Source organism: Astyanax mexicanus, unplaced genomic scaffold, assembly GCF_023375975.1.
Source record: "Astyanax mexicanus isolate ESR-SI-001 unplaced genomic scaffold, AstMex3_surface scaffold_32, whole genome shotgun sequence".
In the NCBI taxonomy this organism is placed as follows: domain Eukaryota; kingdom Metazoa; phylum Chordata; class Actinopteri; order Characiformes; family Acestrorhamphidae; genus Astyanax; species Astyanax mexicanus.
This window is the reverse complement of record NW_026040042.1, coordinates 4,884,701-4,912,345: the sequence shown is the minus strand read 5'-3', so window position 1 is coordinate 4,912,345 and position 27,645 is coordinate 4,884,701. Positions and strand designations below refer to the sequence as shown.

The following is a 27,645-nucleotide window of genomic DNA, read 5'->3' as shown; positions in this document are numbered from 1 at the left end:
TAATAATAGTGTAAAATCTAAATAAATAGACAACAGAAATATTTATTAATCAATAAAAAAAATGAGAATTAGTGGAGCAAAAATACAATAAATTAAAAATAAATAAAATAAATGTAACACATGAAATGAAATCAAATAATATATATTATATATTATATATATTTTTAAAATAATCCAGTATTGATTTATACATACCCAAAATCAATCTATAACAAAGCCATAATATATGAATAAAAATATGAAAAAAAACTTTAAAAACTTAACAGCTTTGGGTTCATTCTTTATGCTAATACTATTATTAATCAAACTAAAATAAAAATTAAAAAAGAAAAATTAATCAAACTAAAATAATTGATATCGAATCAAATAAGAAATTATATTAAATTGAAACCTTTAATCATGATTGATACTCAGCCCTACTAATAAATGTAACTGAAATTATAATATAAACACATTTAATAGATATAGATAGAATAGAGATTCTAAATAAAATAAATAAATAAAATAGTGCAATTAAATAAAAATGATCCTGGTAAAGTTTATGGTCATTAGCATTATAAATGCTGTGCAAAACTAAAGAAATAAACTTCAGAATCCAAGCATGTCTGAAGAACTCAACTCAATTCAGTAGAAACAGAAGGATTTGAACATTTTATTTTTAGAAGAATTATCGCTTTAATGAGCCAAACTGTAACAAAAACCCCCAAAAAACACACAATGTTAGAACATGTTTAATACACACACACACTCACCTGTCTGATTACACCCTATTAAACACTCAGTGTTAAACATGCCCCACACTACCCCCCCCACACACACACACACACACTTACCACATCATCACCACATCACCCAGTCCTAAATCTGAGCATCAGCTCAGCTCTGATAAATAACTCAAAACTCATCCAGCGTGAAGCTCTCATGCAGCAGGAGAGAAGCTCTGTTAGCAGCAGCACTCCATGGTTTTCTGCGTTAGTCCGTTAAAAAGCGTTAGATACGTTTAATACTAATATATAATCACACCCTCGTATATATCAGGTTAGTGTGGTTTGAGGAATAGAACTGGATTAATTAAACACAATAAATATCAGCAGCGTTATAAATTGAATCAGATCATCTCCAGGAAGATCTTTAATTAGCAACCTAAAGAGTACTGTATCTACTAGTGTTGGTCGGTAGTGCTGGATGGTATGACCAAAATTTATATATACACACACAAAATATATATATATATTTTTTTATATTTTAGCATGACTAGGTTTTGATATAGGTTTGGGAGTTACTGTACTGTTAGGAGTAAATATAATATAAAACACTAAGGCTTTAAATTAAGGCTTTGATTACTATTGGGTTTATTTTGTCCCACAAAATATATATACGATATATGAAGAAATCCTCCTCTTTTTATTCCATTCATTCACTTTATTCTTCAATACATCTAAATATTTTCTTCCTATTCCATCATCATCTTTTTATTCCATAAATCCTTATATTACTTTATTTTGTCCATTCATCAACTCTAATTCTGTACATTCTTTCATCTACTGTTTTTCATATCACTTCATCTATCTATCCTTGTATTATTCCTCCCATTCATATATCTGTTCACCACCTTGTTATTCCACACATTCCTCTGTCCTCTTTTTATTCCATCTATTCATCTATCATCTTTTTATTCTATACATCATCCATCAACTCTAATTCTATACATTCTTCTTTCTATTGTTTTTAATATCACTATCTATCTTTCCTTTTATTATTCCACCCATTCATATGTTTATCTTTATGTTTACCTTTATATTCCATCCACCTGTTCTCATGTTATTCCATGCATTCCTGTCCTCATTGTATTTCATCCATCCATCCATCCAATTCTTTAATATATATATATTTTATATATATATATATATATATATATATATATATATATATATATATATATATATATATATATATATATATATATTATCTTCATATTCCTCTATTCTCTTTTTCTTCCATAAATCCCTCTGATCTCTTATTATTCTATCTGTTCTTCTGTCCGTGTTTTCTTCTGTCCTCATTTATTCCATCCATTATTCAATTATTCAATACATCTTTATATTCTCTTCCTATTCCGTCCATCACTTTATATTCTATACAGCCTTCTATTCTTTTATTCCTTCCATCCATCACTTTATATTCTATACAGCCTTCTATTCTTTTATTCCTTCCATCCATCACTTTATATTCTATACATTCTTTAATCTACTGTTTTTAACATCACTATATTTCACTATCTTTCCATGTATTATTCTACCCATTCATATGTTTACTACCTTTATATTCCATCCACCATCCAATTCTTCAATACATCCTTCCTTTTCCTCTTATTCCTTCATTCCATTAACTCTAATTCTATACATTTATCTATCTACTATTTTTAATATCACTTCTTCTATCTATCCTCTTACTACCTTACCCATCCATATATCTGTCCATCATCTTGTTATTCCATCCATCTGTTCTCTTATTATTCCATGCATTTCTCTGTCCTCTTTTCATTCCATATATCCGTCTGTTCTCTTTTTATTCCATACATCCCTCTATTCTGTTATTTCTTCCATCCATAGATTAATTCTATACATTCTCCTATCTACTGTTTTTAAAATCACTTTGTCTTTCTATCCTTGTATTATTCCACCCATTCATATGTTTACCACCCAATTATTCTATCTGTTCTCATGTAATTCCACATCTCTGTATTCTCTTCCTAGTCCTCTATTGTCTTTCTTCCATAAATCCATCTGCTCTTTGATTGTTCAATGCATTCCTTTGTCCTCTTTTTATTCCATCCATCCATCCTATTCTTCAATACATTTCTATAATCTCTTCCTATTCCATATATTTCTTTATTCCATAAATCTTTCTAATCTCTTACTATTTCATCCATCTCTTCCCTTATTATAATACGCATTTCTCTTTTTATTCCCTCCATCCATCCATTCATCATCCATTCAATTCTTTAATATATAATATATATTCTTTTCCTGTTCCATCCATCATTTTTTTATTCCATTCATACTTCTATTATTTTATTATTCCATTCAGCTTTTACCTAATTATTCTATTAATCCATCCACATTTTTCATCCATCCATTTCTGAGTGTGATATTCAGATAATTAGTGGTTAATGGTAAAGTGTGTGTGAGATTATATAGTGAACAGGAGTGTGAAAGCGAGTGTGTGAGTGTGTGCTGTTTCATTAGCTTAGTTATAATAAATGATATAGTGTAATAATCCTGTGTGTGTGTGTGTGTGTTATTGACTGAGTTATTAGCAGCTCTGTGATTGAGATCAGCGTCGCTAGAGATATTGATAAAGTTATTGATGCTGCTGCTCCTCACTGACCTGGCCGATGCCTCTTCCCCGTATCTGTAGCTGTGGAGATACTGGGTTTTCGAGCGCTGCTCTTTCCCGCTGTTCCTCCTGGGTAATGGAAGATCACTGAGGCCGAGCACAGACCCTCCAGAGCAGCTGAGAGAAACACAGAGAGAGATGATCAATACTGGATAAAACAAGAACTAACTATTTACACTATGTACTTTTCCCGTCGTTACGATAGCAAAGACACACTGACACTGACGCCCTTAATCAAGCTCAGCTATAGATTACTACAACAGGGCTCATAAAGTTAAAGAAGCAGCATTTTAAGATGAACTAGTAAAGTGGATGGTTGTGCAGCTAACATGGCTCATGGCTAAGTGGTTGCCATGTGGTTGTTAAGGTGTTGCTAGGTTATGGTTGGCTATGGTATCCCAAATAGTTGCTATTGGTGTTGCTAGCTGGTAGCTAAGGTGTTGTAAAAGTATCTATGGTGGTTGCTATAGTGCTGCTAAGAGGTCAGTAGGTGGTTGCAAAGGTGTTGTTATGGTTTTTGTGGTAGTTGCTATGGTGTTGCTATCTGTAGTGGTTGTTATGTGGTTGCAGTTACCAGCCCTAATGGAGTACACAGATTTTGGTGTCTGTCAAGAAACAGAAACTTAATGGCTTGAATGAAAGTTAAATTGCATGGGCAATCAACCAGTTATATTTAAAGGCAATCAACACATCATACTGAAAGGCAATTAACCAATCATACCTAATTAGAAAGGCAATAAGTCAATCATAATGAAAGGCATTCAACCAATCATATTGAAAGGTAATCAACCAATCATAGTGAAAGTCAATCAACCAATTATACTGAAAGTCAATCCACCAATTATACTGAAGGTCAATCAACCAATGAACCAATTACATTATAAGGCAATCAAGTAATCATATTGAAAGGCAATGAACCAATCACATTAAAAGGCAATCAAGAAATCATATTGAAAGGCAATGAACCAATCAATACTGAAAGTCAATCAACTAATTATAATGAAAGTCAATCAACCAACGAACCAATTACATTATAAGGCAATCAATCAATCATATTGAAAGGCAATCAACCTATCATATTGAAAGGCAATTAACCAATCATAGTAAAAGGCAATCAGCCAATCATGTTCAAAGGCAATCAGCCAATCATATTCAAAGGCAATCAACCAATCATACTGAAAGGCAGTTAAGTAATCATAATGAAAGGCAATCAACCAATCATATTGAAAGGTAACCAATCAACCAATCATATTGAAAGTCAATCAAGCAATCATACTGAAAGTCAATCAACCAATTATACTGAAAGTCAATCAACCAATGAACCAATTACATTATAAGGCAATCAAGCAATCATACTGAAAGGCAATGAACCAATCACAGTGAAAGGCAATCAACCAATCATACTGAAATTCAATTAATTATACTGAAAGGCAATTAATCAATCATATGGAAAGGCAATCAATCAATCACACTGAAATGCCATCAACTAAACAAACTGAAATGCAATCAACCAATTACAGTGAAAGACAATCAACCAATCACAGTGAAAGTCAATCAACTAATCATAATGAAAGTCAATCAACCAACGAACCAATTACATTATAAGGCAATCAATCAATCATATTGAAAGGCAATCAACCAATCATATTTAAAGGAAATGAACCAATCACATTTAAAGGAAATTAACCAATCATATTTAAAGGCAATTAACCAATAATTTTAAAAGGCAATACACAAATCATATTTAAAGGCAATTAACCAATCAAATTAAAGGGTAACCACCCGTCGTTTTGAAAGGCAATCAGCCAATCATATTAAATGCAATCAACCAATCATACTGTAAGTCAATCAACCAATCATATTGAAATGTGATCAACCAATCATTCTGAAAGGCAGTCAGCCAAACATATTGAAAGGCAATCAACCAATCACACTGAAAGAAAATCAACCAATCATAGTGAAAGGCAGTCAACCAATTATATTAAAAGCACTCAACCTATCATAATAAAAGGCCATCAACTAATCATGCTGAAAGGCAATCAACCAATCAAAGTGAAAGGCAGTCAACCAATCATATTTAAAGACAATTAACCAATCATATTTAAAGGCAGTCAAACAATCATATTGAAAGATACTCAGCCAATCATACTAAAAGGAATTAAATCCAGATTTTACCTCCCAGCCAGAGGAAGTCGTTGACGGAGCGGAGAAGCTCTACAGCCATGTGGTAATGGACCAGGGCGTCCTGCAGCATGCCTGCCTGCAAACACAGGTCCCCAACATGCTTCCTCATCCGGCCCTGACAGCGCTTCTTATAGTGCCTGAGGAAGAAGAGCAGGAGGAAGATTCTCCATTAAACATCCAGAAACTGGTCAGTGAGAGTGTCTACCTGTAATTAACTCTATATAACATTAGAATACTAAACCCAAATAAACATTAACAAAGTCAGTGATCAGTGAAGGTGTCTACCTGTAATTAACTCTATATAACATTAGAATACTAAACCCAAAAAAAACATTAATAAAGTCAGTGATCAGTGAGAGTGTCTACCTGTAATTAACTCTATATAACATTAGAATACTAAACCCAAATAAACATTAATAAAGTCAGTGATCAGTGAGAGTTAGTGTCTACCTGTAATTAACTCTATATAACATTAGAATACTAAACCCAAAAAACATTAATAAAGTCAGTGATCAGTGAGAGTTAGTGTCTACCTGTAATTAACTCTATATAACATTAGAATACTAAACCCACATAAACATAAGATTTTACGGGTAGACACTATCACTGATCATTGACTTTATTAATGTTAATTTGGGTTTAGTATTCTAATGTTATATATAGTTAATTACAGGTAGACACTCTCACTGTGTTATTTGGGTTTGTGGGTGTAGATTACGATACACACTCTGTATTAAGAGCTTGTATAGAGTATATTCTGATAATAATTATCGGCTCACATCAAACATTTTGACCTTCTGATTCAAGGCCAAGTTCTTGGACGGCTCTGCTACAGACAGGAAGTGGGCAAGACACAGACAGGAAGCAGAAGGCAGGGGATATAAAGCAGAACACAGGGGGGACCAAATCAATCAGAAAGAAAAAAGGACAGACTGGAGTAAATCTAATCTCTAGCTCAGTCTGGCACAGGAACACAGGAGCACTGGATACAGGATCAAACAGAGGGAAAGAAGAGGCGGGAGAGAATGAATGAAAGGAAAAAGGGGGGAAATGTTCTTATTTTAACCGCCTGAAAGTGAAATCTAATAAAACTCGAGTCAGACAACAAAGAACCAAAGGAGAAACATTTTAGTAGGGGAAACATTAATAGTATTTAATTCAATTATAATCAAATACAAAGGCTAAATATTAACATTTCTCAGCTTCTATTCTGCCATTTTCTCATCTCAGGTCTAACAGCTAGTCAGGTGCTAAAAAGCTAATTTAGAGGATAAAAGCTAATACCTGTCAGTTTGGAAAATGGAGAATAGACAATGAGAGACTACAAGCTAATGCTAGGTGGACCAAAGAAGGAACAACAACTGACCAGAGGCTATAAAACTATTTGCTAAAAAATTAAAAGCTAACAACTTTCAGACCAAAAATTAAAAGCACATGCTTGGCAGAAACAAGGGAGAACAACTGACCACAGGCAAAAAAAAAAACGCTAGGATCAATAGAAAACAGACAGTGGCTAAAAATTAATGGTAACCACACTGAATCAAGTACAATGCCCAACCAACTGTTTCTAGCTAATAAGTAGACAAGAGAATGACCAATGACCCAGACTAAAACCTACCTCAGAGGCTAAAAGCTAAAGCTAAACAGAAAAGTGTAGAATAAAGCTAGACTGAAAAGAAAACACTTGACATAGACTAGAAACTACTTTGGAGACTACAAACTAAATCTAGAAAGGAAACAGAACCCTTGAACCAGACTAGAAACTACCTTAGAGACTAAAAGCTAAAGATAAGCATAAAAGAAAACACTTTACCCAGACTAAAAACTACTTCTTAGACAAAAAGCTAAAACTAGACAGAGAAAGAAGACTGCCTGAACAGACACTAAAAATATAAACACTATGTAGATCAGAGAAAAAGGAATGCTGGAGCAGAGTCTGAAAACTAATTTAGTGGCTAAAAGCTAAAACTAGGCAGAAAAAAGAACACGACCCACAATAAAACCTACCTCTGAGGCTAAAAGCTAAAGCTAAGCATAAAAGAGAACAATTAACCCCGTTTAGAAATTACTTCAGAAGCTAAAAGCTAAAGCTAGACAGAAACGTGAAGACTTGATCCAGACTAAAAATCTACCTCAGGGGCTAAAAGCTAAAGTTAAGCATAAAAGAAAACACTTGATCCAGACTAGAAACTACTTCTGAGGCTAAAAGCTAAAGCTACACAGACCAGAGAGAAACACTGCCTGACAAGACACTAAAATGAATAACAATACACAGCTCAGAGGGAGTGCGATGCTGGACCAGAGGCTAAAACTAACTCTAGCTAAAAGGAAGGAGGACGTTGGTGCTTTGGAGGTTGGTGGGTTGATCTAAGAGTGGACTGAACTACCAGCTCACCTTTTCACACCCAACAACAGACTCACAGGACAGTATGGAGAAAAGAAACAGAGACAAATAAAACACCACAAACCAGAGAAAAGGAGAACAACTTAAAAACAGGAAACAGGAGAACCGAAAACACAGACTGGAGCAGCTGGAAGAGATATGGAATGAACTTTTCATACTGATTTTATTCTTATTTCCATCAAATAAATCAGACATATTATTCATCTAAAAGTGCAGAACCATTTTATCATTATTAATGACTGACTTCCACAAAATACTAGGAATCCCTTAGAGATTGGTTTCTCAGGGGGACGTCTGTAAAACATATTTCACACTTCTACTCAGTGATAAAACTCTTGTGTCCAGACTGCAATTGAAAAAACAGTGTTTTTAACACGGATCTCCATGGAAACACGAGTCTAAAGTGTAATCACGGTGTGCGGCAGTGGACAAATATCTATTTTATTAAACGTGAGCAGACGTAACTCAGAGATGTGGATCTGGACGGGACTAAAATTACCGAAGGACCACGGAGTTCAGAGAAAAACAGTAGATAATTCAGTCTGTAATTTTCTCAGAGGACGTCTGAGAAAAACACGTACATGATCGTTCTAGACGGGAATAAAATCACAGAGGAACCACAATAAAAGAGAAAATTACCACAGAACTCCCTGAGAAACTAATCCCATCTAGATAGCCATTACTAAACAGTACCCATTATTAAAAAAATTTCAGTCTTCCAGTGTTATTGTTGTATAGGAAAATTTCACACCATACCCACTCTGAAGAATAACTCTATTTAAATTAACTTTTCTGCCTCTTCAGGTGATCATGGATCTTTATCAGGTGTAAACAGGTGTAGCTCCAGAGCCAAACTCACCTGCTGTCCGTGTCCAACCCAACGAAGTCCTTCTTCTCGAAGGGAACACACAGGAGCGGGATTTTATCACCGGATTTATCAGTGGCCCGGTCCAGTCTCTTAGACTCCAGCACGATGAAGATGGACTCCACGAAGTCCTCCACCCTCTTCTCCACGTCGGGGCAGTCGTCGTAGCTGGGGTAGAAGGCCACGTCGGTGCGCTGCTGCTCGGCGATCTCCCCCTGCAGGCCGAACACCAGCAGGCGCGAGTCGTACAGTGTGGAGCCGAACAGCTCCTTCTGCCCGTGGAAGCGCTCGGACGTCTGAGGCCATTCTTTAGCCGTGGAGCAGCTGGTGACCGAGATCAGACCCACCACCTTACGGTGCGTCTGGAAGTCGCCCCACTCGTTGTTCTCCGGTGGGTAGTGGTGACGGTAGCGGATGAAGAGCGCTCTCTGGGAGTCGCGCACCGTCACCTGGTTCACGCTTGAGATCCGCTTATAAATACGAAAGAACTGGTCCTCCGGCACGATGCCCACCGGCTGCACCACCACCAGCACCGTCTGGTGATCTTCTGCACACTGCATGTAGTCCGGGACGCTCATGATGGAACAGGACGCCTGTGAATAACAAAAAACAAAAATTTAATTTACATTCTGTCTTCCAGTCCTGACACGACAAAAAATAATAATAATTGGTCGATATATAGTCCTAGAAACTATTGCAATATGATAACTATTGCAAATGCCCGCACAGAAATACAGAGGGTTAGCTAGCTCGTCACTAGCTTTAGTTCTCTTCCCAGTAACATTAGTGTGTTAGTTAACTCGTTGCTAAGGTTAGCTAGCTCGTCATTAGCTTTAGTTCTCTTCCCAGTAACATTAGTGTGTTAGTTAGCTCGTTGCTAAGGTTAGCTAGCTCATCACTAAGGTTAGCTAGCTCATCGCTAAAGTTAGTTAGCTCATCACAAGCTTAAGTTCTCTTTCCAGTAACATTAGTGTGTTAGTTAGCTCGTCACTAGCTTAAGTACTTCTAAAGGGAGTATTTTAGCTAGCTGATCGCTAAGGTTAGTAAGCTCATCACTAGCTTTAGTTCTCTTAAGCTTTACTTAGGTTAGTTCTCTCCCTGGTAACATTAGTGTGTTAACTAGCTCGTTACTAAGGTTAGCTAGCTCGTTATTTAGGTAAGCTAGCTCATTACTAAGGTTAGCTAGCTCGTTACTAAGGTTAGCTAGCTCGTTACTAAGGTTAGCTAGCTCGTTACTAAGGTCAGCTAGCTTGTTAGTTCTCTCCCCAGTAACATTAGTGTGTAACTAGCTTGTCACTAAGGTTAGCTAGCTCGTCATTAGCTTTAGTTCTCTTCCCAGTAACATTAGTATTTTAGCTAGCCTGTTGCTACAGCTAGCTAGCTCGTTGCTAAGGTTAGTTAGCTTGTTGCTAAGGTTGGTTCTCTCCCCATTAACAGTGTGTAACTAGCTTGTCACTAAGGTTAGCTTACTCGTTACTAAGGTTAGCTAGCTCATTACTAAGGTAAGCTAGCTCATTTCTAAGGTTAGCTAGCTCGTTACTAAGGTTAGTTCTCTCCCCAGTAACATAAGTGTGTAACTAGCTTGTCACTAAGGTTAGCTTACTCGTTACTAAGGTTTAGTTCTCTTCCCAGTAACATTAATATTTAAGCTAGCCCATTGCTACAGCTAGCGAGCTTGTTGTTAATATTAGTTAGCTCGTTGCTAAGGTTAGCTAGCTCTTCACTAGCTTAATTCTGTTTCCCAGTAACATTAGTATTCTAGCTAGCCCATTGCTACAGCTAGCTAGCTCATTGCTAAGGTTAGTTAGCTTGTTGCTAAGTTTAGTTCTCTCCCTGGTAACATTAGTGTGTAACTAGCTTGTCACTAAGGTTAGCTAGCTCTTCACTAGCTTTAGTTCTGTTCCTAGTAACATTAGTATTTTAGCTAGCTCGTTGCTAAGGTTAGCTAGCTCGTTGCTAAAGTTAGTTCTCTCCCTGGTAACATTAGTGTGTAACTAGCTTGTCACTAAGGTTAGCTCGCTCGTCACTAGCTTTAGTTTTCTTCCCAGTAACGTTAGTATTTTAGCTAGCCCGTTGCTACAGCTAGCTAGCTCGTTGCTAAGGTTAGCTAGCTCGTTGCTAAGGTTAGTTAGCTTGTTGCTAAGGTTAGTTCTCTCCACAGTAACATTAGTATGTCAGCTAGCCCGCTGCTAACATTAGTTATCTCTCTAGTTTACACTTATTGCTCCTTGTGTTTTCTTTCTAGATATCTGGAAAAAATCAATTGTGGTCTCCGAGGTCACAATGATTCACGTAAACAAAAAATACAACTCCAGCAAGCAGGTAAAATAAAAACACTACTTAACATCGGACTATTTAAAATTAAAAGTGTTTATTAAACAAAGTTTAAGTCAATAATGTAATTATCATGACAGGCAAGCTGTCTTCAAATGCACATACAAGCATAAGAGGCTATTTAAAACTCCCCTAAGCATTTGCTGCAGATAATAGTGTCACTGTGCATCGCACTTTGCACAAGGAGAGGCTGTATAGAAGAGTAATGCAGAAAAAGCCTTTTATTAAAAATCTGTGGTGTGATTTAAAGGGGGCTGTTCAGATGTTTTAGTAAAGAAGAATGATCAAAATACCTTCAACAAGAAGCTTCAGACTCTGCAAAAGGAGGATTATTTTTAAATAATGATGTAATTTTTAATGTTGGGGTGCCTTAAATTTATGCATCTGCCTAATTTAGTTTAAAGAATTATTGCACACTTTCTGTAAATCATATAAACTTCATTTTACTTCTCAAATATCACTGTGTTCATCTGTTATATGATAACGTTATATTTATCTGAAATTGCTGATTCAAACAAACAAATGATTTATAAAGGAAAATTATATATTAAAAAAAAGGTCAGGGGTGCTCAAATTGTTTAATACCAATGTAACTTATAAATATGATATGTTATAATAAATATAAGATAAATGAATAGAGCTGCAGTGTACTAAGAGGCTCCGCTCTGTAAACCCGGCTATATCAGCCCCTGCCCGCCTGCAGGATCTGCAGTACAGCAGCGAATTAATGTAATATATAGTATTATTACTGAATAAAGTGAATAAAATTAAACTTACAGCTCGATTTCAGTATAAACAGCTCCAAAACACACCACTCCTCCTCTCCGGATCTCTGTTCCTGCCTGATCACTGGCCAGTCTACTGCCCCTACAGGCCCGGAGACACCAGGGCGCGTCCCAAACCGCTCCCTACTGCACTATATAGGAAGCGACTAGTTAGTGTTCTAAGAAAAAAATAAGAATATCACTGAAAAGTAACTTTATTTCAGTAATTCGTTTGAAAATGTAAAAATCATATATTATATAGATGTATTAAACACAGAGTGATCTATTTTAAGCGTTTATTTATTTTATTGTTAATGATTTTGGCTTACAACCAATGAAAAAGAATATTATATACAGTAAGACCAATTGGTACTTTTGTCAGTGTGGGCAGTGTGCCAAGTCCTGCTGGAAAATGAAATCCACATCTCTATAAAAGTTGTCAGTAGCAGAGAGAAGCATGAAGTCCTGTAAGATTTTGTGTGAAAACAAAACTGCACTGACTTTAGACTTGATAATAAAACACAGTGGATCAACACCAGCAGATGACATGTCTCTCCAGACCATCACTGATCATCAGTAAATTTTACATTTCATTTAAAGTAAATCAAGGGATCAGAGTCTGGAGGAAGAGTGGAGAGACACACAGTCCACAGTGACTACTTTTATGGAGATGTGGATTTCATTTTCCAGCAGGATACGCTGCCCACACAGTTAAAAGTACCAATTGGACTTATTATATAATATTCAAATTTTCTGAGACAATGATTTTTTTGTTTTTTATTGTCTGTAAGCCATAATTATAATCAACAATAAAATAAATAAAGGCTTAAAATAGATCACTCTGTGTTTAATACATCTATATAATATATGAGTTTCACATTTTCAACTGAATTACTGAAATAAAGTAACTTTTCAATGATATTCTATTTATTTAGTTGCACCTGTACACACACTCAACTGTGTTTTACAGTTTTTTTTTCCAATTGTTAAAACACAATTTTGTGTTTTAATTATTATTTTTTTAGAGAATATGATTGTCTCTGGTTGTAATGCTGTTAAAGTGTCTGTAGATGTCGCCAGTGGTTTTATAAACAGGAAGCTCATATCAGTTTAATAGATGTTAGTCGTCTGATCCTTTCTCCTAACGTTTCTAAAAAAAAAAAAAAAAAAGATGAACAGCATAATAGATGCTCATTTGATGACATATTAATTACACTGTGTTAGTTACTTTATTTGTAAACAAGTGTTTTTGTAACTATGTTTATATTGTAGTTTTAGGTATATTACTTATATAATAAGTTATTGTATAGTATTGGTGCACCCTATATTATATTAACATATTAATAAAGAATAAAAAATATTTTAACTTTGTTTGAAAGTTTTCAATTAATATTGATTTACAACTTCTGATTTCAACTCATTGCTAAATATAATTTGAGAAAAAATAATAAATAATACCGCCCCCCTGCTGACGTCTAACCATCTGCATCTCACCGTTATCAAAGGCACACTGCTCAGCCCAATCAGCTCTCCCTCCAGCCCCGCCCCTAAACCCATACATCAACCAGTGCCCCTCCCAAACTACCCCTCCCTTTTTTTTTTTGCATTTTTCAAATTAGCAATTTGAGTTGAGTTATCCTTTAAATTGTTCCAAAGTCTTTTTTTTTCAGTGTATAATATCTATTAATTTATTTTTAATCTGAAACTATCTGAAACTAAACTCAACTAGCGGTGACACTGTGGTGAGGTTTATTGTTATATTAATTATAACTGCATCAGTTTATGCATTTTAACTGTACTGCATTATATTACAGTATTGACTGAGTAGTAGCTATTGGAAGAACCTCTACAGGCTCCTCCAAGAATGTTCCCAAAGCACTATCCGGACGGGATTAGTTTCTCAGGTAGAAAAATGTGAAAAATATTTTACACTTCTACTCAGTGATAAAACTCCTGCATCCGGACTGCAATTGAAAAAAAACAGGAGGACCAGTGAGTTTTTAGGCTTTTTTCTCGGTCACATGACATTCAGGCGTTCAGTAGCTCCTCCATTTCCACTCGCTGTTGTGTTTTTAAAGTGGATCTCCATGGAAACGCCCACCCAAAGTGTAATTACGGTGCGCGACAGTGGACAAATAGCTATTTTATTAAACTCGAGGAGACGGAACTCAGAGATTCTAAAATCCTAAAATTACCGGAGGACCACGGAGTTCAGAGAAAAACAGGAACATGGTCGTTCTGGACGGGAATAAAATCACAGAGGACCCCATATAAAAGAGAAAAATACCCCAGAACCCCCTGAGAAACTAATCCCGTCTGGATACGGCTTAAGTGTTCTCAGATTAGGCACCTGTGAGAACTTGGGTTCCTTCTACTGGGTTCCTCAAAGAAGTCATTTAAATAAAGGGTCCAATAGAATGTAATGATGTTTATAAAGCTGATTGTAAAGACTGTGGACCATTTATATCCTTTTATTGGAGTTTCTAAGGATGTTCTTCAGTATCTTGTCCTGTATATCATAATGATGAAGGACGTAATGAAGTGTGTGTGTGTGTGTGTGTGTGTGTGAGACAGAGAGAGAGAGAGAGAGAGAGAGAGAGAGAGAGACAGATGACACAGTGACAGAAGGGCTGTTACAGAGGGGCGGAGCCATGTGACTCACAGTATCGCCCAGCTCACTCTCACACACTCTCTCATTCACTCACACTCTCTCACACACACTCTCACTCTCACACAGGCGTCTGGCTGTGCTGGTCCTCCTCCAGTCTGGGTAGAGAAGAGCTGTGAGCATCAGTAGGACCCCCAAACACACGGTAAGACCCTCCACCACACCCTAACACACACACACACACTGTGATTTTGTTATTTATAGGTTTATGTTTGAGTAAAATGAACATTGTTGTTTTATTCTATAAACTACAGACAACATTTCTCCCAAATTCCAAATAAAAATATTCTCATTTAGAGCATTTATTTACAGAAAATGAGAAATGACTGAAATAACAATAAAAAAGATGCAGAGCTTTCAGACCTCAAATAATGCAAAGAAAAAAAGTTTATATTCATAAAGTTTTAAGAGTTCAGAAATCAATATTTGGTGGAATAACCCTGGTTTTAATCACAGTTTTCATGCATCTTGGCATCATGTTCTCCTCCACCAGTCTTACACACTGCTTTTGGATAACTTTATGCTGCTTTACTCCTGGTGCAAAAATTCAAGCAGTTCAGTTTGGTGGTTTGATGGCTTGGGATCATCCATCTTCCTCTTGATTATATTCCAGAGGATTTTAATTTGGTAAAATCAAAGAAACTCATCATTTTTAAGCGCTCTCTTATTTGTTTCAGAGGAGTATAGTATTATGATGATACAGGTAGAGTGTTGTGTGTTGTTTCTGGTTCTGAGTGTACAGTGTCAGTGTGAGAGATACAGTTTAAACCCTGCAGTGATTCAGATGTTCTGATCCAGTCTGAGGGGAGAGTGGTGGGGGGATGCTGGCCCTGAGGGTCCTGCTCACTCAAGAAGCAGGAAAAGACAGTTATTTTTGTCTTGGCGGACGGAATTTCTGTCACTTCCTTTCTTCTATTTTTCTCTCTCTCTTTCTCTCTCTCTCTCTTTTTTTTCTCTCTTTCCCTCTTTTTCTCTCTATGGCTCTGTCTTTCTCTCTCACTTTCTCAATGTCTCTTCTCTATCTATCTATCTATCTATCTATCTATCTATCTATATATCTATCTATCTATACCACTCTCTACCTCTCTTTACATCTCTTTCTCTCTCTTACATCTATATCTATCACTCCCTACCTGTTTCTCTCTCTACCACTCTATCTACAGCTCTCTCTCTCTCTCTCTCTCTCTCTCTCTCTCTCTCTCTCTCTCTCTCTCTCTCTCTCTTACTCTATATCAACTTATATTGATAATTTTATATTGCCATAACTAAACCAGAAAAGCACCTTCCGTGTTTGGTCTGTTTCTGATGGTAGATGCTGTATGTTGTGGTGAAACCTGTATCTGTACTAGGGGTGGGCGATATGGCTCTAAAATAATATCATGATATTTCAGGGTATTTTTGCGATAATGATATACTTGGCGATATAGGAAAACTAAAATAATTCATTAATTTCAGGAATATAGTATAATAATATAACAGTATAATCATAATGTGGCAAAATAAATAATATAGCATAAAATAATATAATGCAGCAAAAAATATTGCAGAATATTTAGTGCATGCATATAAACTGCAAACTAAAACAACTATACAATAAATACAATTAAAGCTTCACAGTAAATAATAGACTACTTTTAAGACAGAACAGCCCTATTATCACGATATGGATTTTTAATATCATGATATTTCTGTGTCACGTTATATTGTATATGATATAATATCTGTACATTGCTGAAAGATTCTTCACTCTTCTTGTGGTTTGCTGATCTTGGGCTGAAACTGATCTGGTTCATGTTATCAGGTGTTGTATTTGGACGTTATTTTTTTGTACAGGTTCACGACTGATTTCTAATAGTTCTGAGATCTTTTTAAAACTCTTTGCAGACTGAACTGCATCTACACTATTCTTACTATTGTAGACTATTGTAGAGTGCTGGCTGTGATTAGGCTCTTTAAGACAACGTTAAGGCTTATCAGGCTAATCACTGCACTAAAAACTGATGATTAAATCATCGACACAACCCCATACTTTCCACACTTATCACACTCCAGCCCAGTAAACTCACCCCAGCACTCTGAGTGCTCAAATTATTTCATACACTGCTGATATTGCATGAATGAGGCTAGAGTACTGGTTTTTAACAAGTGGGCCGCAGAGCTAAATCAAAGGGGCTGTATTCCAAATAGAAAAAGAGCCATGTCATTACTGAAGGTCTCAGAGAGCTATTTTTGGTCTGGTCAAGGTGATTTATGCACTTCAAAATCAAACTATAGAATAATGCCTGAGGTTTAACCTCTTAAAACAAGCTGTGTCCTCATATAGAGACATTGCAAAGACACTGCCTCTTCCATCTAGTGCTCACAGGGCAACATTATACTCAATTGATTAAAAAGACAAGGTGTCGGGAATCCCAGTCAAAGGTTTCTACAGCCAGTCCTGACTGAAACATGGGCCAATTTTATCCCACTTCATCCAATTTTATATGTAAAGCTAGTTTATTCACTTACTGTAGAAAGCAAATAATTTTGTTTTGGAGTATTTGGGTCCTTTTGATCCCAAATATCAAAAAATGAATAAATAAATAAATGATAAAATAAGCTCACAAAATAAGGTTCAAAAAACCAGCTTCCTGTACATATGAGTTTAGTTTTTAAACTTGTTTGGTCCTAATAATCTCGAAAAATCTAGATTTTAAATAAGAAAAACTTCTTACACATCCTCTTTAACCATCATCTTCCTCCAGACTCTGCTCCCTTGATTTACTTTAAATGAAATGTAAAATTTACTGATGATCAGTGATGGTTTGGAGAGACATGTCATCTGCTGGTGTTGATCCACTGTGTTACTTTTATTAAGATGCGGATTTCATTTTCCAGCAGGACTTGGCACACTGCCCACACTGCCATAAGTACAAATAGGTCTTATATATAATATTAAAATTTTCTGAGAGACTGATTTTTGGGGTTTTTATTGGCTGTAATCCATAATCATCAACAATACAATAACAAAATAGAAATAAAATAAATCACTCTGTGTGTAATACATTTATATAATATATAAGTTCCACAATTTGAACTGAATTACTAAAATAAAGTCACTTTTTATGGATATTCTATTTTTTGAGATGCACCTGTAGCTTCTATGGCACTTGGCAAAAGTCATGGGACACTATGTTAGTTGCTACATACTGTACAATAATCAATATGGATTAGATTGAAAATCTTAATTTTCCACGTAATTTCCTGGCTTGTTTCACTGTTTTAATGAAATAGGAGTTCATAACTCACAGTGCTATGGGTGCATCTGACCTCAGATCAGCTGAATTTGACTCTGCTGTCGGTATCAGGCCTTAAAGGGAAGATCTAAGCCCTGCATTCTTACAGTAGAGCGGTGGGACGCTTATGACTGAAGACAGATGAGTTTTAATGCGGCTAGTAAACGACAGCACGCACGGCCTTGGAGCTTTTCATGCAATATAAACATATTATTAAACAATTTTTCCGCTTGAGCTGCAGCAGTGTTTACTCGCTGTGTCCACGGAGCTTTCTGGAAAGAATCTGGATTACGCATACGCACAATTGAGGGGTATAGTCGTGTGGGGAGCCGCGGATCAATAAATTACAAACTGCGTCTGTATTCCCTGGCCACTTTATCGGAAACCCCAGTGCTGTAGCTTCACTGTTGGTCGAGCTAGTAGTGACACAGAGCTTGAACTCATTGAACTGTCTTTACTGTCAAGGAAATGATTTCTACCAGATTTTAAAGCAGTACTGTAGGGATTTGAGTGGATCCCATTGCAACAAGTCAAGCAACCAATCAAATTCCTCGGGCCCCAAGCTGTCCTGGGGCCCCTAGACAATGATGGGCTATTAATCGATGACAAGCTGTCTGAGCACCCTTTTAAATTCTGTGACAATCAATGCAGGAAAGTACAATGATGCTGTTATCAGAATCCACCTCAATGGGGCACCTCCCACTAGTTACTGCTAAACAGTAACCAGCCAGCCAGGTTTGTCAGTCCTGCACCCGGCAAAAAATTCCATTTTTCTTGAGGCCCCGAAATGCATTGAAACTGCCAAATAATCTAATTTTGCTTCAACCTAAAGAGGTGATCTTGATCTGGATCAGATGAAACATTGGCTGGTTGGCCTGCAGTGTGAAAACGCTTTACTTTCTATATTTTTCCGACTTTCTGACAAATTATGGGACATTGAGTCAGGCTATCGTCACCCATTAAACAATAGAAGAAGAAAAAGAAGAGGTGTTGTGCCAAAATTCAACTCCGCTTTGGCGATGTGCTGGAGCATCATGCACCAGTATGGGTACAACAGATTACAGTGCTGGTGATTCTGTATCTACTGTAACTGTAGAATAACACTTACTGTACATGTACAGTACATGTTTGTGTGCTTTGGGTCATTTTCCTGCTGCAGAATCCAAGTACTCCTGGGCTTGAGGTCACAAAAAGATGGCCGGATATTCTCCTTCAGGATTGTTTGGTAAACAGCAAAATTCTTGCTTCCATCATCAATTACAGCAAGTTATCCAGCAGCTCCAGACCATCACACACACACACACAAACACACACACACTACCACCACCATGTTTTACTACGTTCAGTACGATTATGTTTTACTGAAATTATGTGTTTTATAGTTTTACACCCGATGTTACGGAACACATACCTTCCAAAAATTTCCACTTTTGTCTCGTCAGTCCAAAGGATGCACCTATAGTTGAAGGGAGTAAGGTTCTGGTAGAGGGCAAAATTTGGCACAACATCTGGAATGGCAATAATGATGAAAGTGTGAAACCAAATCATTACTGGACAAGTGTACAGATTACAATACAACAAAAGTTGGTTTGGACTAATGCTCTAAAAAAGGGCAGAATTGTTGTTCATAAACTAAACTTATCACAATTAATAAAACAGTACAGCACTTAGTAAGATGTCTTAAAAAATATATCATAAATAATGAATTAAGACATTAATCAAGCAACAACCACTGGTTTAAATTAGTTAATTACTTAAAATAAGGTCCAAATCTTATTCGTACAATGCTTAATAAGACAACAATTCTTATCAGAAAAAAAATTAAGAGAAAAGAGAATTTTTGCTGTGCATGAGTGTTTTTTTCTATAGTTTCTTCATTTTTAAGAATGTATATAACTGGTATTTTGTATCTGGAGTTTATATACACCTCCTGCTCTATTTATACAGGCTGTACACAAACACAGTCAGAGCAGATCCAAATCCACAGCCGTCCAAACGCTGGAAGGGCTGTTTTAATAGCTGGATCAGCTCCGTTACACAACATCACCGTTTAACACCAGCATGCCTCTGCTGTTCTGCTGCGGGAGCTGCCTATCTCAGGACAAACTCCAGACAGCGCTGGAGGATGAAAGTGGGAGTTAGAGCCGGGGCGCCAGAGATTTTACACTGCAGTTACCCTTTACTATTTACAGAGCATTGTTATCCTGCGTTTAAAACACCAATAAACTCCTCAAACTGTTTTGTTCCCTGAATAAACCTGATTCCAGAAACTGAAAACGCCTTAAAAGACGTTTTAAAACAAAACAAGGGGCTCCGAGTGCTCCAGCACATGATCAGGAGATTGCTGGTTCAAATCCGGGTCATGCAGCTTGCCATCAGCTGCCAGAGCCGTGAGAGAGCACAGTTGGTCTGGGTGGGTACAGTAGATGGCGCTCTCTCTTTCCCCTCATCACTCCTAAGGTGATGTGGATCAGCACAAGGCTGCATCTGTGAGCTGATGTATCAGAACCGAGTCGCTGTGCTTTCCTCCGAGTGTTAGCACTGTGATGCTACTCGGTAATGCTACATCATCAGCAGCAGCTCAAAAAGAGGCGGAGTCTGACTTCACATGTATCGGAGGAGGCATGTGCTAGTCTTCACACTAGTGATAGGGGATATACAGCTCTGATACAAATCCTATTTTTTGCTCACATCTGATTTGCCTATCTTGACGGTTCACATTTACAAATGCAAGTGAGCTGTATTTGTGTGTAACGTGAACAAATCTCTGTCTCTGAAACGCCTCACATGCTCACAAAAACCTCATATTAGAGAGACGAGAAACTCATAGCTTTATAAAGGGAAATGGATGAGTTAGCAGCTCATATGTGGAGCATCTTTTGCTGGAGTGGAGAGTAAACAGCTGGTCTGAAGTTCATGCTCAGGTCCAGGAGGTGAAAAAAGGACAGGCGGTTTGCTTTTGCTGTTTTTTGCAGCTATAGCTGCACAGCTGCACCAAGAGATGCAGTGTGGATACGAGAGAGAAGCACGTAATGCTAATGCTAATGCGTAAAAGCAAAAAGACGCATGAATTCAATTCGACCGTTCACATTCATATCGCATGTTAATGAATCGGATACGTATTCAATTTAGGACCACATATGAAAGTGGTCCAGATCTGATAAAAAAAAAACACATTTGGCACGTTCACACAGCCGTGAAAATATCTGATCTGACCCACATTGAGCAATCTAATCAAGAGGAAGATGGATGATCACAAACCATCAAACCACCAAACTGAACTGCTTGAATTTTTACATCAGGAGTAAAGCAGCATAAAGTTATCCAAAAGCAGTGTGTAAGACTGGTGGAGGAGAACATGATGCCAAGATGCATGAAAACTGTGATTAAAAACCAGGGTTATTCCACTAAATATTGATTTCTGAACTCTTAAAACTTTATGAATATGAACTTGTTTTCTTTGCATTACTTGAGGTCTGAAAGCTCTGCATCTTTTTTGTTATTTCAGCCATTTCTCATTTTCTGTAAATAAATGCTCAAAATTTTATTAGGAATTTGTGAGAAAGTTGTCTGTAGTTTATAGAATAAAACAACAATGTTCATTTTACTCAAACATAAATCTATAAATAGCAAAATCAGATGGTGATTGATGGTTAAAAATTGATGGTGGGCAAAAAAAAATCTAATTTAACTGTAATTTTATAATAAAAACGATGATGTTAAAAAAATTAAAATAAGAAATCAGCACTTTATAGGATGTATAGCGATGCTGGATTCCTCCAGCCTGAATTCTGTCATACTTTTCCATCCCCCTTTTCCATCCCTCTTTTCTATCTCTCCATCTAAGAGCATGATGTCACATTAGCGTACGGCGCTGAGCGCTGGTTTCCAGGCCGGGTGAGGGATTTTGGCAGCGGGGGGAATAGTTTCCACTCACGTCCCGCAAACACGTCCCCACTGAGCCTGAACAGGGGGGTGTGAACAGGGCATTCTGGGTAATCAGCACATAGCTGTATGCTGAGTGCAGTAATTGGCGTATTAAAAAGGAATTTTTCTTACTTAGTAATCTGTGCCTTGTTTTTTGCATTTTTATCATACTGATATTTTTAAGATTATCAAACAAACTTTAATATTAAACAAATTTAACCTGAGTAAATATAAAAACACTTTAAAAAAATATCCAAACCTTTTGTGAAGAGGTGTCAAATTCACTACTAACCACAACAGACCTGATTACTGATTCCAGACCTGTAGAATCAATAAATCAAATCACAAGTCTGACAACATGAAGCAGATAAAAGATCTCAAAAACAACACATTATTATTATTAACCCCCCATCTGAAGAAACTCAACAACAGATAAAAAATCATTGATCATCTATCAGTCTGGAAAAGGTTATAAAGTCATTTCTAAAGCTTTGGGACTCCAGAGAACCACAGTGACTCACTATTATTCACTAATGGAGAAAAAAACATGGAACACTGGTGAACCTTACCAGGAGTGACCGGCCGACCAACCGAAATTACTCCAAAAGGGCATGAAGAACTCATCCAGGAGATCCCAAAAGAACCCAGAACTACATTTAAAGAACTGCGGGATCTCAATTGCCTCAGTTAAGATCAGTGTTAATGATTCAATAATAAGAATAAAGAGACTGGGAGAAAATGGTCTCCATGGGAGAATTGGGAACTTGCTGTAATAGATGATGGAAGCAGGAATTCTGCTGTTTATCAGAAAATCCTGAAGGAGAATCAGAATCCGTCCATCTGTTCCTTAGTGACCTCAAGCTCAGGAGTACTTGGGTTCTGCAGCAGGACAATGACCCAAAACACACAAACAAAAGGTTCACCTCTGAATGGATTAAAAAAACTAAATAAAGGTTTTGGAGGGTCTAGTTAAAGTCTGATTGAGATGCCGTGGATGATCTTAAACAGAACGTTTATGCTGGAAAATCCTCCAATTTTTCTGAATTAAAACAATTCTGTAAAGAATTGAAAGAGTGGAACTAAATTCTTCCACAGAGATATGAAAGACTTGTTGCCAGTTATCAGGTTATTAACTTTAATAAGTAAAATCAACATTTAAAAAGTACTTTTTATATTTATTCAGGTTGTCTTTGTCTGATATTAAAGTTTGTTTGATAATCAGAAAATATCAGTATGACAAAAAAGCAAAAACTGTAGGGGGCGAATACTTTTTTACACCACTGCATATAAATATATACCTCTCTCTCTCTCTCTCTCTCTTTTTTTCTGGGATGGGAGGAATGTGCTGTTTTTAGAGAGTAAGGCTGGGGGTGGAGGAAGAATGCGTTTGTTTGGTTCTTTATTTGAGGCGTCTTTAGGAGCGCGTGATCCGACACCGCAGCGTTCCCCACCACAGCTGCATTCCTGCGCTAACCGCTAGCTAACGGGAACACTGCAGCGGAGTGTATGGAGGAAACTTTAGGACAACCACTAACATTTACACACTATGTACACTACACGTCCCTGTAGAGACTCTCTTCAGCTAATAATCACACATTATACAGCTCTGAGAAAAATAAGAGACCCCCTAAAATTAGTTTTTTTTTTTTATTTTACGAAATTGAAAATCTCTGGAATATAAACAAGAGGAAGATGGATGATTACAAGTCATCAAACCAAGCGTTTTTGCACCAGGAGTAAAGCAGCATAAAGTTATCCAAAAGCAGTGTGTAAGACTGGTGGAGGAGAACATGATGCCAAGATGCATAAAAACTGTGATTAAAAACCAGGGTTATTCCACCAAATATTGATTGTTTTCTTTGCATTATTTGAGGTCTGAAAGCTCTGCATCTTCAGTTTCTGAATCAGTTTCTATGATTTTGCTATTTATAGATATACGTTTGAGTAAAATGAACATTGTTGTTTAATTTTATAAACTACAGACAACATTTCTCCTAAATTACAAATAAAAATATTGTTATTTAGAGCTTTCAGACCTCAAATAATGCAAAGGAAACAAGTTTATATTCATAAAGTTTTAAGAGTTCAGAAATCAATATTTGGTGGAATAACCCTGGTTTTTAATCACAGTTTTCATGCATCTTGGAATCATGTTCTCCTCCACCAGTCTTACACACTGCTTTTGGATAACTTTATGCTGCTTTACTCCTGGTGCAGAAATTCAAGCAGTTCAGTTTGGTGGTTTGATGGCTTGTGATCATCCATCTTCCTCTTGATTATATTCCAGAGGTTTTTAATTTGGTAAAATAAAAAAACATAATTTTTAAGTGCTCTCTGATTTTTTTCTACAGCTGTATATATATGGGTGTAATAACATTCGATACATACAGATTTGGATTTAGGACTTTCTAAAAGTAAAACATAACCAAAACAATCAGACTCACACTCACACGCAACTGTGTGTATAATCCATGCTCCATTAGTACCCGGTGTTTCAGCTCCGGAGCCAGGAGTAACAATCTGAGACGAAGTTTATTGATAGAAAACAGAGCAGTTCAAGCTCTTATTTTAGACCTGTTTTTCTGTAAACATCAGCAGGCGGCTATACAGAGCTCTGGAACGGGAGAACGCATTGTTCTTCATATAAAACAGCCTGTGTGTGAGGTCTGAACACCAAATACTCACACTCATACTAACACTACACACTCACACTCACAGATACAGTGTTTCAACTGGATTCAGCAATAATAATAGAAATCTGCATGTCTAAATCACCGGAAGTCATTATTTATGGAAATCTCACAAAAATTTCAAACTTATTGTAGCCTGTTTAGATGGGCCAAAAGTGGGAACAAGTCACTAGGCTGCAAGTCTTTACAGTCCCAACTCAAGTCCTAAGTCAAGTTTTAAATCAAGTCCCAAATTAATTCATAAGTCAAGTCCCAAATCAAATCATAAGTCCAGCCTCAAATCAAGCCCCAAGTCAGGTCCTTAATCAAGTCCTAAGTCAAGTCCTAAGTGAAGTTCCAATTTAATGCATTAGTCAAGTCCCAGGTCAAGTCCCAAGTCAAATCCTATGCCAAGTCCTAAGTCAAGCCCCTAGTCAAGTCCTGTGTCAAGTCCTAGGTCCAGTCCCAAATTAGGTCCCAAGTCAAGTTCTAAGTCAAGTCTTAAGTCAAGTCCTAGGTCAAGTCCAAATTCAAGCTCAAGTGAAGTCCCAAGTCAAGTTCTAAGTCAACTGTCTAACATCTAAGTTAAGTCCTAGGTCAAGTCTCAAGTCAATTCATTAGTCAATTGATAAATTAAGTCCCAATAAAGTTTCTAAGTCAAGCCCCTAGTCAAGTCTCAAGTTAAATCCCAAGTCTTACATTTAGACCCTTAGTTAAGTCAGCATTGCAAAAAAAGTAAAACCTTAGCAAGTGAAATTATCTAATTACAAGGCAATAAATCCTATTTTCTTATCTGATAAGATTTTTTTTGTTTTCCTAAGTCTTGTTAATAGTTTTAGTCTCCTAAAACTATTTTATTCAGTCTTATTTAAAATATTCACCTTATTTTAAGTAATTTAATTTAAGATGAGCAGAAAAAGTCACCATTTAAATTATTCTGATTCTTGTTTCCAAATTAAAGTAAAAATAAGTGAAGTCTTATTTGACTTATTTTAAGATTATGAGACTCTGCAATTGCTTATTTTAAGTGAAATCTTACTAAGAATGCTTTGCTCTGGTCGATTTTGTTATTAATATAAGCATATACGTCTCAATATACATTCATTTGTTTCTAGTTTTTGTTAATAGTTTTTTGTGCAGTTTAGTTTGAGCTGGTCATGCTGTTTTTTGGGGGTAAGAATCATAGTATAAAGACACACTGCTGCCTCCCATCATCCTCTAAACACACACTCAGCTCTGTATTTGCTGGCTGTGTTTTCAGCAGCTGGCCGAAACATGTTCCTCGCTTTAATTACGAGCTCAAACTGCACTTTTCTGAAGAAATCCACAAACGAGAGGCTGAGTTTAATTACCCCGCTGTAAATCGGGAACAAAGTTAAACCAAAAACACCAAAGCTGAAGTTCACCATCCGTCAGACGCCGTCCTGCAGCATCGCTGCTCCGTTAAATCTGGCTCAGCCGGCGAGTCCAGCGCAGAAGCATCAGCGGAGATGTTTGACTTTAGCCCTAAGCCTGCACTTCATCCACAATCCAGACAAAGCCCACCACATGCCACTGTGATGAGTCCACAAGTGCTTCAGTAGATGATTCACAGACTGTAGAATCACAGACACTAGAAACTGCTGTTTCTCCCAGAAGTTAGAAGTAGTTGCAAATGAATGAATCTTGTAGTTGTAATGTAATAACAATATATCACAGTTAATACAGTATTAGAGTAAAATGATAATAAAATACAAGTTAAACAACATGAAAATAGACTGTTGGCTGGGTGTAAGATAGCAATGAGCATCATGCCATGCTTTGTGCAGGGTGTAAGATAGGACCATACCTATAATCATTTACAGGTTAATTTGCCTGAGACATTACTGCATGTTTAGTTTTGCATTTGCATTATTTTTGTTGATAAATATAATAGCACATCTTTATTATCAACAGAAAATATATTATGAGACTATCAGTCAGTTTAGAGTTGTTTTATGTTTATATAAAAATGAACCGAGCTGATCTGAATGCGACTGTGACGCATTAGCAGTGAAAACAGTGGCTGTATTCAGCACGGGTGACTGATTTAGCTCTTGGGTTGGGTTTAACACATCATTAAACTTCAGAGCGGCTCGGTTTCTGTGGAAAGCTGCAGCTCTTGGACTATGTGGGGTGTGACCAGAACACTACCACCCTTCCTGTATTTTGATTTGCTTCTGTAAACTTGCCCAGATTAAAAAGAATGACCTCCATACATCAACCCAACATCAGCTAACGTTACCAACCATAAAAACTAGCGTAAAACAATAGCATGACCTCATCTGAGTTGTGCCCCTATACAGTGGCTTGCAAAAGTATTCATACCCCATTTTGTTACTTTACAACCAAAAACTTGAATGTATTTTATTGAGATGTTAAGTGATAGACAAACACAACGTATTGCACACATAAGTGTGAAGTGTAACAAAAATGATACATGGTTTTCAAAGTTTTTATCATATAAAAATCTGAAAAATGTGACGTGCAAATATATTCATCCCTCCCTTCCTCAGTACTTTGTAAAGCCACCATTTGCTGCAATTACAACTGTAAGTGCTTTGGGGTTTTGCTAAGGATATATTAGTGCCAGTTTCATCATCACAACATTTTTGATGTTTTTTTTGCGACTGCATTTGAGGATACTTTTTAAAAGTTCTTCAAATTCTTTTTTTCTTTATTTACTTGAGTAGTGGTTGCTTCTCATAACCTGGATTAGAACATTACTCAAATTCAAACATTACTCACTATTCACTGTATATTCACTGAAAGCCTGAATTCCAGGAGACTCTACCTCATAAAACTGACTGAGAAAATCCAGCAGAGATGAATAAAACTGATCAAGAGGAGCTACTTAAAAAAATCTAAAACATAAAACATATTCTAAATAATTCCATATGTGTTTCTTAATAGTCTGAATGAGTTTAGTATTAATCTACAATACAGAACATTTTAATATAATGAATAACACTAAAATAAACAATACAACAAATGAGAGACCATCAGAAGAGACATCACAGAACATCCTGTGACATCAGAGAACATTCTGTGACATCAGAGAACATTCCATGACATTACAGAACATTTTGTGGCATCACAGAACATTCTGTGACATCACAGAACATTCCGTCATCCTGA

The 27,645-nt window shown here is 36.6% G+C and overlaps 3 protein-coding genes across 4 annotated transcripts in view; 1 reads left to right on the top strand and 2 right to left on the bottom strand.

Moving 5' to 3' along the window:
- LOC103028681 (trafficking protein particle complex subunit 9) overlaps nucleotides 1-12,048 on the bottom strand; it is a 158,658-nt gene extending 146,610 nt beyond the window's left edge. For both annotated transcript variants that reach the window (XM_049472991.1, XM_049472992.1), the window contains exons 1-4: nucleotides 11,964-12,048; nucleotides 8,847-9,445; nucleotides 5,575-5,720; nucleotides 3,391-3,516 (exon numbers count right to left, since the gene is read on the bottom strand). In XM_049472991.1, coding sequence (XP_049328948.1) covers nucleotides 3,391-3,516; nucleotides 5,575-5,720; nucleotides 8,847-9,430 — 856 coding nt within the window. In that variant the 5' untranslated portion in view covers nucleotides 9,431-9,445; nucleotides 11,964-12,048. The remainder of the gene's footprint in view (nucleotides 1-3,390; nucleotides 3,517-5,574; nucleotides 5,721-8,846; nucleotides 9,446-11,963) is intronic.
- The window catches only part of LOC125789910 (protein eva-1 homolog B-like), a 361,643-nt gene that overhangs the window by 117,417 nt on the left and 216,581 nt on the right, over nucleotides 1-27,645 (bottom strand). The gene's annotated exons all lie outside the window — the stretch shown is intronic.
- The window catches only part of LOC125789909 (four and a half LIM domains protein 3-like), a 46,238-nt gene continuing 29,661 nt past the window's right edge, over nucleotides 11,069-27,645 (top strand). The window contains exons 1-2 of the mRNA XM_049473009.1: nucleotides 11,069-11,174; nucleotides 14,688-14,763. The gene's annotated coding sequence lies outside the window, so the exon portion shown is untranslated. The remainder of the gene's footprint in view (nucleotides 11,175-14,687; nucleotides 14,764-27,645) is intronic.